This window comes from Pseudorasbora parva, chromosome 22 (genome assembly GCF_024679245.1).
Source record: "Pseudorasbora parva isolate DD20220531a chromosome 22, ASM2467924v1, whole genome shotgun sequence".
NCBI classification, from domain to species: domain Eukaryota; kingdom Metazoa; phylum Chordata; class Actinopteri; order Cypriniformes; family Gobionidae; genus Pseudorasbora; species Pseudorasbora parva.
The window spans coordinates 40,683,834-40,696,333 of record NC_090193.1 but is presented as its reverse complement, the minus strand read 5'-3'; the positions used below and the strand labels follow the sequence as shown (position 1 = coordinate 40,696,333).

The 12,500-nt window shown below is 41.9% G+C and overlaps 2 protein-coding genes across 2 annotated transcripts in view; one reads left to right on the top strand and one right to left on the bottom strand.

The window, feature by feature from the left end:
* tk1 (thymidine kinase 1, soluble) overlaps positions 1 to 4,998 on the top strand; it is a 5,192-nt gene extending 194 nt beyond the window's left edge. Inside the window, exons 2-7 of the mRNA XM_067431418.1 lie at positions 84 to 115; positions 1,552 to 1,665; positions 2,109 to 2,202; positions 2,288 to 2,377; positions 4,300 to 4,419; positions 4,709 to 4,998. Coding sequence (XP_067287519.1) covers positions 84 to 115; positions 1,552 to 1,665; positions 2,109 to 2,202; positions 2,288 to 2,377; positions 4,300 to 4,419; positions 4,709 to 4,888 — 630 coding nt within the window. The 3' untranslated portion in view covers positions 4,889 to 4,998. The remainder of the gene's footprint in view (positions 1 to 83; positions 116 to 1,551; positions 1,666 to 2,108; positions 2,203 to 2,287; positions 2,378 to 4,299; positions 4,420 to 4,708) is intronic.
* Positions 4,999 to 11,609: 6,611 nt separating this feature from the next.
* The window catches only part of syngr2b (synaptogyrin 2b), a 12,547-nt gene continuing 11,656 nt past the window's right edge, over positions 11,610 to 12,500 (bottom strand). The window contains exon 4 of the mRNA XM_067431907.1: positions 11,610 to 12,106. Coding sequence (XP_067288008.1) covers positions 11,894 to 12,106 — 213 coding nt within the window. The 3' untranslated portion in view covers positions 11,610 to 11,893. The remainder of the gene's footprint in view (positions 12,107 to 12,500) is intronic.

The following is a 12,500-nucleotide window of genomic DNA, read 5'->3' as shown; positions in this document are numbered from 1 at the left end:
AACCGAGCGGCTCGTCGTCAGTTGTGGATTTGTGGTGTAACGTTAAATATTAATGTCATCCATTTCTCTTTTCATCTTCGCAGGTTATTTTCGGTCCGATGTTCTCCGGGAAAAGGTGAGCGGGAATCATTCATCACTAACGGACATGGATATGTAGTAATAATAATAACAACAACAATAAAAATAGGTTTTATTTATAACGCACTTTTCATTCCGAAGAATCTCAAAGTGCAGAAATGAAATGTAATGAGATATGAAGATAAAACTCGATTAAAAACAATGTTTTAGTTCAGCGGATGGCGCGAGAATAGGTATTCTGTAACAAAGAGTAGATTAGGGCGCGAAAAGAGTGTGTGTGTGAGAGAGAGAGAGCAAGCGCGTGTGTGTACGGTATATATGTGTGTATATGCGAGAGAGTGTGTGTGAGTGTATAAGTGTGAGTATGTTGTGTGTGTGTGTGTGTGAGAGAGAGAGAGAGAGCGAGCAAGTAAGTGTGTGTGTGTGTGTGAGCGAGAAAGAGCGAGCAAGTAAGTGTGTGTTTGTTTGTGTGTATAAATGTCTGAGTGTGTGTGTGTGAGAGTGTGTGTTTATAAATGTCTGAGTGTGTGTGAGAGAGTGCGTGTGTGTACAAGTGTGTGAGAGAGAGAGTGTGTGTGTGTATAAATGGGTGTGTGAGACTGAGAGAGAGTGTGTATGAGTGAGAGCGTGTGAGTTTGTTTGTGTGTACGTATAAGAGAATGTGAGTGTGTGTGCGTGTATAAATGTCTGAGTGTGTATAAGTGTGTGTGAGAGAGAGAGAGAGAGAGAGCAAGCGCGTGTGTGTACGGTATATATGTGTGTATATGCGAGAGAGAGTGTGTGTGAGAGTGTATAAGTGTGAGTATGTTGTGTGTGTGAGAGAGAGAGAGAGTGTGTAAGTGTGAGTATGTTGTGTGTGTGTGAGAGAGAGAGAGCGAGCAGGTGTGTGTGTGTGTGTGTTTGTTTGTGTGTATAAATGTCTGAGTGTGTGTGTGTGAGACAGTGAGAGTGTGTGTATAAATGTCTGAGTGTGTGTGTGTGTGTGAGAGAGAGAGAGAGAGTGTGTGTATAAATGTCTGAGTGTGTGTGTGAGAGAGTGTGAGTTTGTTTGTGTGTACGTATAAGAGAATGTGAGTGTGTGTGCGTGTATAAATGTCCGAGTGTGTGTGTGAGAGAGAGAGAGAGTGTATAAATGTCTGAGTGTGTGAGAGTGTGTGTGTGTGTATAAATGTCTGAGTGTGGGTGTGTGTGTGTGTGTGTGAGAGAGAGTGTGTGAGTTTGTTTGTGTGTACGTATAAGAGAATGTGAGTGTGTGTGTGTGTGTGTTCACTGACCCTGCTGTTGTCAGTGTTATGTAAACACTCATCAGTTCTCTAACGTTAGTCTGATGTTTTAAAGCTTGTGATGTCATCGTTTATTATGAAGGTCAATTGTTTGTTGCAAAATAAACCCTAAAGATGTGACGTCCTCTCCAAACATCACTAATGTCACATCTGATCATCTCTCTCTCTCTCTGTGTGTGTGTGTGTGCAGCACTGAGCTGATGCGGCGTGTGAGGCGGTTCCAGGTGGCTCAGTATTCCTGTCTCCTCATTAAATACGCCAAAGACACTCGATACTCTCAGACGGGAATGGCCACACACGACATGTAAGCATCACTGCACGAGCTGTGTGTTGTCCTGTTTTAAAGTGTGTGTGTGTGTGTGTGTTCCTTGTTTGGCAATTTTGTGAGAGCACAAATGTCTTCACTTATATAGTAAAATATGAAAACAACTCACTAGTTTGACATTGGACTGGTCCTCACTAGTTTAAAAGGCTTATAAACCGGCCAACACAAGTTTTTATTTAAATCTGCTGGTTTGTATGTTTCTGTGATGGGGAGGTTTAGGGATAGTGTGTGTGTGTGTGAATGTGAGTGTCTGTGTGAGTCTGTGTGTGTGTGATGAGGAGGTTTATGGATAGGGGTTGGGTTAGGGGATAGAAAGTATCATTGACCTGATATAAAATCAATGGAAGTCTATGTAATGTCCTCACTAATATAGTGAAACAAACCTGTGTGTGTGTGTGTGTGTGTGTGTGTGTGTGCCGCAGGAGCACGATGGAGGCCGTTCCTGCGAGCTGTCTGAGGGACGTCTGGGCTCTGGCCCTGCAGGCGTGTGTGATCGGCATCGACGAGGGCCAGTTTGTACGTCCAGCATTATTCCGCTCGTTTACTGTAACGCTGTGCTTTGATGTATTTCGCAGTAATTAATATTTTTTGGGTTTTGCAGTTTCCGGACACAGTCGAGTTCTGTGAAGAAATGGCCAACATGGGAAAAACCATCATAGTAGCAGCGCTTGATGGAACCTTCCAGAGAAAGGTGTGTGTGTGATATTGTGTTGGTGTGCTGTGGTATCTGGCACCAAGATGTTAGCAGCAGATCCTTTAAGTCCTGTAAGTTGTGAGGTGAGGCCACTTGTTTGTTCACACACCTGGCCATCCACGTGATGTAGAAGAACACGTGATTCCTCGGACCAGGCCACCTTCTTCCATCGCTCCGTGGTCCAGTTCTGATGCTCACGTGCCACTGTTGGTGCTTTCGGCGGGGTCAGGGGTCAGAGGTCACCCTGACTGGTCCATACGCCTCAAACTGAGCTGCTCTGTGTATTCTGACAGCTTTCTATCAGAACCAGCATTAACTTCTGGAGCAGTTTGAGCTCCAGTAGCTCGTCTGTTTGATCGGACCCCACGGGCCAGCCTTCGCTCCCCACGGTCATCAATGAGCCTTGGCCGCCCATGACCCTGTGGCCGGTTCTCCACTGGTCCTTCCTTGGAGCACTTTTGATAGATACTGACCACTGCAGACCGGGAACAGCCCACAAGAGCTGCAGTTCTGGAGATGCTCTGACCCAGTCGTCTAGCCGTCACAATCTGGCCAAACTCGCTCAAATCCTTACGCTTGCCCATTTCTCCTGCTTCACACACATCAACTCTGAGGACTAAATGTTCACTTGCTGCCTAATATACCCCACCCACTAACAGGTGATAAAGAAATCATAGAGATCATGCTATTCACTGGTCATAATGTTATGCTTGATTACTTTGTTGTTGTTTTATTTTGCGTATATTTGTATTGAGTAGTGTTGTCAAAAATATCGATATTTCGATATATAGCGATACTGGAATATCTGAAACGATACGATTCTCAGTTTTTACAGTATCGATATCAGCTGCGCTCTCGGTTAACCTCTGAGCACGGCGAGCGCGCGTTCTGCTGGACTTTTTCCTCATGACAGTGTGTTAGTGTTAGTGTGTGATCGGTCTGAATTTCGCGCGGGATTGCACATAAATTAATTCTACTAATGCCCGCAGATTTCGTGCTCACATCTGAAGCGCACACACACATAGCCTACCGTAATAAAGCCGCCTCTGACATGATACAAGTGCAAACATTTGCTTCCTTTTCCAGCTTATTATTGGTCAAATACACTCAAAGAATTATCTGTGCACATCTGGAAGAGTATTAACGTAACCACAGTCGCAAACAGTTCAGGAAGAACGAGTAACAGGAACAGTGTTAAGGATCCGTGCGTCAGTTAGTCTTAAAGGGACCGCAGTCATTTGTTATTCAAACTACAAAAAGACAAACGATCAACTGCTCTTGACTGATCAACTTGTGTAACTTTAATAGTTTCATCTGTACGCTATGGAATTTTTTACAAAGAACATTATCCAATGTTGTTTTAAATGTAATAACTATGCATTTTTTTAATTCAGTTTCTTATCTGAATGTTAGACCTACCTGAAAAAATAAAGCAGTCTGTTTAATTTGTATCTTCTATTCTATTGTATTTATTTGTGCTATTGTTTGTAATCTGTTTATTTGTTCTTATTTTATTACTGTTTACTCGTCTTTATAAATTCAATTTACCATTCGAAATCAAGCTTTCTTGTGCTGTGTGTAAGCTATTGCAACACAATTACCCCATTGTAAAAAATACATTGAGATAATTTTAATAGTAATTGATCAATTGATCAATAATTGTTCAAATCAAAATGATGCCCAACCCTAAGGAACATGCTGGCCACATGAATTTTTAGTAAAAAATAACAAAGAATAATAAGTTCTGTTGTCATATTAAGCATCTTATCTTATTTATTTATTAATTTTTTTACTGTGGTATCGATTTAGTATCGATATATCGATATTTTAGTCTGATATCGTATCGAAGTCATAATTTTGGTATCGTGACAACACTAGTATTGAGTGATGCTGATGACCTTTGACCCTTGTCTCTGCAGGCCTTTGGTAATATCCTGAATCTGGTGCCTCTAGCGGAGAGTGTGGTGAAGCTGAACGCCGTCTGCATGCAGTGCTTCAAAGAAGCCGCTTACACCAAACGCCTGGGAGCGGAGAAAGAGGTGAAAGCAAACACACACACACACACACACACATTCTGCATTTTTACTTTCTCATAAAAACTCCTCCTGTGTGATTTATAAGCCTTTTGTAAAGTGGGGCCATGGGTAATGTCCTCATATTTCACCCTCTCCTGTAATACCTGTGTCATACCCATGGCATTATACACACTTGTGTCCTGATGTTTCACACACACACACACACACACACACACACACACAGTGTCACATCCTCATCCTGTCAGGAGAACTGAAACCTCACAGCATGTTCTGCTTTGTTTCTCTTCCTCAGGTGGAGGTGATTGGTGGAGCTGATATGTATCACGCTGTGTGTCGCTCGTGTTATGGAGGCCTGATGGAGAGTAAAGAGAACCGTAATCCGCTGAGAGAAGAGACGCCGCCGCACATGCCATCAGGAAAACTTCTGGACCACAGCGCGCCACGCAAACTCTTCTCTTCACTACACCTCTGAGAACAAACACACACTGCAAAACACTGCGCTTACTTAGTGTTTTTATCTGGCTTCTAGTTAAAACTTCTAAAAATTCTTAAAACAAGACACATTTACTAGACAAGCAGAAGTAATTGTCTTGTTTTGGGGAAAATAACTCTAAATGAAGAGAGTTTTTGCTTAAAATAAGATAAATAATCTGCCAATGGGGTGAGAAAAATAATCTTAATTCAAACAGAAAACAAGATTATTTATCTTATTTTAAGCAAAAACTCTTCATTTAGTTATTTTTCCCCAAAACAAGACAATTACTTTTGCTTGTCTAGTAAATGTGTCTTAATGTAAGACTTTTTAGATATTTGACCTAGAAATAAGACACAAATACTAAGTAAGAAAAGCATTTTTTGCAGTGAAGTCATTATCGAGCATTTAGTGTGTGTGTGTCTGCTGTAAATAACTCGTTTAAAGTGGGTCGAGCTCAATATGGTGTGTATCTTTAGTTACAAAGAGATCCTGTGTGTGTGTGTTTTAATTTAAATGATTTTACACTAATGTGTCTAAAAACCAGCTGACGTCCTGAAACACTGCCAGAGTGACGGATTATCATGCATGTAAATAAAAATGACATTTCTTAGTCAAAGACTCATTGTTTTTTTTTTGAATACACCAGTGTTTTTCTTTGATTTAGATTTTTTGTGTGCATTAAAAATAAATATAATCTGGTTAGGAGAGAAAACACTTTAAAAACCGAACCTAGAACCAATCAATATGCTAAAACCTTTAAGCACTGGACGGTGACTTGCATGCAAACCAAAAATAAATGATTAAAAAAAAACTAATAGTGAAGTATGAAAATGTTAGTGTGTATTATGGAAGCGTGTTAACTGTCATCCCCCTTTTTTGGAAAATATACATAAATTCCCTATCCAAGTTTGGTTGCAATTCAAGAACACTTTAGAACAGGGCTATTCAAATCTTACCCTGGAGGGCCAATGCGGTGCAGAGTTTAGCTCTAACCTTAATCAAACACACCTGAACATGCTAATCAATGTCTTCAAGATCATTAGAAAATCACAGGTGGGTGTGTTTGATCAGGGTTGGAGCTAAACGGCACCGCATTGGCCCTCCAGGGTAAGATTTGAATTGCCCTGCTTTAGAATATAGCCATAAGTTTGGTTTAATTTAAAGAAGACTGTCAGCAGAGTATTATAAGTAATTTATAAAAAAGTTATTGAAGTGTAAATTTAATGTAAATCAAATATACTGTACTAGTAGCCTAGAAATCTAGACGCACCCTAGCGGCAGCAAATTTAATCTGCCCGCAAGTGTCGTCTAGGCACTCTCAATACCCTTCTGAGCTGTGTTCCTCACAATCTGGACGGGCCAATCACATCGTGTGTAGAGTCGGTGGGCGGGGCCATAATGACGACGGCCGAGTTGCGTTTGCGTGCTTCTAGTAAACACAGAAACTGGCGAACGGCGGCGGTCTGTCGAATCAGCTTTGACCGCGACTCTGGAAGACTTGAGTTGAGTTTTTCTCTGAGAAAAGAACAAAGAGCGGCACTGAAGTCATTCTGAAGAAGGGAAGATGTGTTCAGAGTTTAGCCGACCGGATACGGCGAATGTTTAATCTGTCAGCGAGCTCCCCTTCACCGTCGTTGCTCTGGTTGGTGTAGCGCTATCCTATCGCGTGCAGAGGGAGTTTGACAGACAGCCGTTTATCCGCCCCTCGGATTGAGCCGCCAATGGTGAGTTTCCAGACCAGACATCTTGATGTGGCTCTGGCTTGTCAGGCTACTGTACTAGAGACTTAATATAAAATTTTACAAAATAAATTGTACTCTAACTATCAAAGCCATAAGTCTAATCAATTTGTTCCAAATTTGAAGTTGATATCACAAAAATGTAAGTTCCGTGAGATTTCGTTTAGGCGCTGCACCACAAATGGCCACCGGGTGTCATTGAAATTCCATTGATTTTTTAAAAAGGCAATTTCCTGTGTCAAATTAATATATTTTGCCCAAATATCACAAAATGGTTTGCAGATATAGAACCGTAAGACTCAGACCTTTCTGACGATATGCGTTTTGCCAAGATTAGAAAAGGTTTTCATTATAAAGTAGTTAAATAAATATGAAACATGACGACGCCACTTGGGGAGGAGCCCGCTGGAATAATTTAGAGCACCGTTTCCATGGTAACGCAAGGTCTGATTTCAAAAAGGGTTACTCAGGATGAATCTTGAGTTCGTTAGCGTTCGAATGACATAGTTTGTCAACATTAGATCAGGATAAATATAGGATATAATACATTATATATATATAGGATATATTATATATAGGATATATACATAATGGTGGATTTTACATTCCACCATTGGTCTCTCTGACTCGGTCCACAACTGGTTTTCTTCTTATCTCACTGGGAGAACTGAATATGTTGCGTTAGGAGAAGCTTCATCCCTGTCACACAATGTCACCTGCGGTGTCCCTCAAGGCTCTGTGCTCGGACCCACCCTGTTCATACTCTACATGCTCCCCCTTGGCCGTCTCATCAACCGGCATGGGATTTCTTTTCACTGCTATGCTGATGACACTCAACTTTACTTTAGGACAAGTTCATCTCCCTCTGCTGACCTCACACCATCCACTTTGATCACTTGCCTGGATGAGATAAAGGCGTGGATGAAGCAAAACTTTCTGCAGCTAAACAGCTCCAAAACTGAAGCTATCCTAGTCGGCACTCCACTTCAGGTCCAGAAGTCCGTTATCACCAGCATTGCTTTCTCTGATCAGGTCATTCCTCTTTCCACTTCAGTCACGAATCTGGGGGTCAGAATGGAATCACAGCTTACTTTTGAAGCGCACATCAAACACCTGTGTAAGACCTCCTTCTTCCACCTCAGAAACATTGCCAAACTTCGTCCCATTCTATCGCTGGCTGATGCGGAGAAGCTTGTCCATGCCTTTATCTCCTCCAGGCTGGACTACTGCAATGCGCTCCTTATTGGCATCCCTAGCAAAAATCTCCAGAGGCTGCAGTGTATTCAGAACAGCGCTGCTAGGATCCTCATGAGGGTGCGCAAATACGACCATATCACCCCCATTCTAAAATCACTCCACTGGCTTCCTGTGTCGTTCAGGATCGAGTACAAGATCTCTCTCCTTACCCACCAGTGCATCCATGGTGATGCTCCCTCCTATCTCAAGGAACTCCTCACCACACAAACAGCCACTCGTAACCTCCGCTCTGTTTCTCTGTATCGCCTCAAAACTCCCACAGCCAATCTCCGTACTATGGGGGATCGGGCCTTCTGCTCTTCAGCCCCCAGTCTGTGGAACGCTCTCCCTGACCACCTGCGGACTCCACAGACTATAGATACTTTTAAGCGTGGTCTTAAAACCCACCTTTTTAGCAGAGCTTTCAATTGACTTTTAATTGACTTGCTACTTGTTTAATTTATTTTATTTTATTTTTCGGTTTTATTTATTTATTGTTGTTGATTGTTTTGTTTTTGTTTTTAAATTCTGTAGCACTTTGAGATTTTGTTTAATATAAAGTGCATTATAAATAAAATTTATTATTATTATTATTATTATTATTATTTATTATTATAATTGTTTTAAACGTTCAGTGGCAAATGGGCCCACCGGTGGGCCAGTGACACTTAAGGGGTTAATAAATTAAAAAGGTCATCTCACAACTCTGAGCTATATTTAAGCAATTTTCTCTGACTTATTCATCAGCGTTGCATTAAATTGATCAAAAGTGATAGCAAAGACATTAATAATGTTTATTATAAACAGTTTTTTTTTTTTACTTTCTATTCATCAAAGAATCCTGAAATATAAATCACTGTTCTCAACACAGATAATAATCATAAATGATTCATCTGAGAGTGATTAGTGAAGGGTCATGTGACTGAAGACTGGAGTAATGATGATAAACTCAGGAATAAATCACACTTTACTATATATTCACACAGAACAGATGATCTACACTGGAGGAATATTACACTGATTACTGGAGTTATGAGCAGAAGAGACTCACACACACACACACACACACACACACACACACACACACACACACACACACACACACACACACACACACACACACACACACACACACACACACACACACACACACACACACACAGAGAGAACAGATGATCTACACTGGAGGAATATTACACTGATTACTGGAGTTATGAGCAGAAGAGACTCACACACACACACACACACACACAGAGAGAACAGATGATCTACACTGGAGGAATATTACACTGATTACTGGAGTTATGAGCAGAAGAGACTCACACACACACTCACACACACACACACACACACAGAGAACAGATGATCTACACTGGAGGAATATTACACTGATTACTGGAGTTATGAGCAGAAGAGACTCACACACACACACACACACACACTCACACACACACAGAGAACAGATGATCTACACTGGAGGAATATTACACTGATTACTGGAGTTATGAGCAGAAGAGACTCACACACACACACACACACACACACACACACACAGAGAACAGATGATCTACACTGGAAGAATATTACACTGATTACTGGAGTTATGAGCAGAAGAGACTCTCACACACACACACACACACACACACACTCACACACAGAGAACAGATGATCTACACTGGAGGAATATTACACTGATTACTGGAGTTATGAGCAGAAGAGACTCTCACACACACACACACACACACACACACTCACACACAGAGAACAGATGATCTACACTGGAGGAATATTACACTGATTACTGGAGTTATGAGCAGAAGAGACTCACACACACACACACACACACACACACAGAGAGAACAGATGATCTACACTGGAAGAATATTACACTGATTACTGGAGTTATGAGCAGAAGAGACTCTCACACACACACACACACACACACACACACACAGAGAACAGATGATCTACACTGGAGGAATATTACACTGATTACTGGAGTTATGAGCAGAAGAGACTCACACACACACACACTCACACACACACACACACAGAGAACAGATGATCTACACTGGAAGAATATTACACTGATTACTGGAGTTATGAGCAGAAGAGACTCTCACACACACACACACACACACACACACTCACACACAGAGAACAGATGATCTACACTGGAGGAATATTACACTGATTACTGGAGTTATGAGCAGAAGAGACTCACACACACACACACACACACACACACACACACACACACACACACACAGAGAACAGATGATCTACACTGGAGGAATATTACACTGATTACTGGAGTTATGAGCAGAAGAGACACACACACACACACACACACACACACACACACACACACACACACACACACAGAGAACAGATGATCTACACTGGAGGAATATTACACTGATTACTGGAGTTATGAGCAGAAGAGACTCACACACACACACACACACACACACACACACACACAGAGAACAGATGATCTACACTGGAGGAATATTACACTGATTACTGGAGTTATGAGCAGAAGAGACACACACACACACACACACACACACACACACACACACAGAGAACAGATGATCTACACTGGAGGAATATTACACTGATTACTGGAGTTATGAGCAGAAGAGACACACACACACACACACACACACACACACACACACACACACACACACACACACACACACACACACACACACAGAGAGAACAGATGATCTACACTGGAGGAATATTACACTGATTACTGGAGTTATGAGCAGAAGAGACACACACACACACACACACACACACACACACACACACACACACACACAGAGAACAGATGATCTACACTGGAGGAATATTACACTGATTACTGGAGTTATGAGCAGAAGAGACACACACACACACACACACACACACACACACACACACACACACACACACACACACACACACACACAGAGAACAGATGATCTACACTGGAGGAATATTACACTGATTACTGGAGTTATGAGCAGAAGAGACTCAAGTCAGAATCGTGATATTGGAGATGCCTTTTTAATATCTCATGGCAGAAGTAAGGGTTCGTAATAAAAATGCTCTTCTTACTCAGTATTTTTGTCTTGTTTCAAGTCCAAACATCTAAAAACTGTTACATTAAGACACATTTACTAGACAAGCAAAAGTAATTGTCTTGTTTTGGGAAAATAACTCATAATGAAGAGAGTTTTTGCTTAAAATAAGATCAATAATCTGCCAATGGGGTGAGAAAAATAATCTTGTTTTCTGTTTGAATTAAGATTATTTCTCTCACCCCATTGGCAGATTATTTATCTTATTTTAAGCAAAAACTCTCTTCATTTGGAGTTATTTTCCCAAAACAAGACAATTACTTTTGCTTGTCTAGTAAATACTTCTTGTTTTAAGAATTTTTAGATATTTTGACTAGAAACAAGACAAAAATACTGAGTAAGAAGAGCATTTTTTGCAGTGGGCGTGTCAGGACAGATAAACCAGCATCAGTGTGTGTGATTGAATCCGATCTGGAGGCAAACAAAAGCCTCACACACACACACACACACACACACACACACACACACACACACACACACACACACACACATTCCTGATGTAAGGAGCAGGACAGTCGGCTCTCTAACTAAATAAAGGGCTGGTTTTGTTTCTGTCTGACCATCCGCCACATTCCTCCTCATTAACTAAATAAGACCAGGATTCAGGAGTGTGAGCAACAGACCGGCGTTCACTTTATTCCACACAGAAGAAAAAAACTCTAATATTTACACATTTACAGCCACATTGTAAAAGCACAGACTCCTATTGGCTGCATGCCGAGGCTCCTCCCACATCCACGCGTAACATGACCCAGGTGTCGGGTTTCCCTCCCTGTGGGCGTGGTTTGTCAGGAGATGGGTGTGGCCTGACAGTAGGTGGCCAAGGCCTGTCGGTGGATGGGTGGGGTCTGTCCACAGGTGGGCGGGGCCTGACAGTAGATGGGCGTGGCCTTTCAGTAGACCGGCGGCTGATAGGGGCTCTGGCTGGAGGGGTCGGGGTTTATGAATGGCGGCTGCTGATACACATCTGGCCCGGCGTTCTGGAAGGACGGGTAAGTGGGCGGAGCATAAGGGGAGGTGTGGTCAATGGGCGGATCGGCATAGTTACGGGTCACATCTTCAACGCCCTGACGAAACCTCACCAATGCGAAGTAAGTCAGCGCTCCCTGATAGGACAGAAGAGAGTCAATCAACGCTTTCTCTCATCGTGATTAACGCCGCCTTCACGTGCTACCGGAAATTTGATAATTCCCACTTTTGAAGTCGTAATTACGAGCCTATCCCATTCAAATTTTGAAATGTGCAATTTTTTACTTTTTATTTGCGATAATTCCGAGAGCACGTGAATGCAGCACAAACCCCCCAAAATGACCCCAGAGCATAAGAGGTTAAAAAATGGGGTCTAATTCCTCAATGACACGCATTATACGAGTAACAGCTGAGTTAAAAATCTTCATTAGTGTTCTCCTGAAGAAACACACACACACCTATGATGGCCTGGAGGTCAGCAGATCAACATCAGGCTCATTTATGGCTGGACTATCCCTTTAAGAAGCGTGT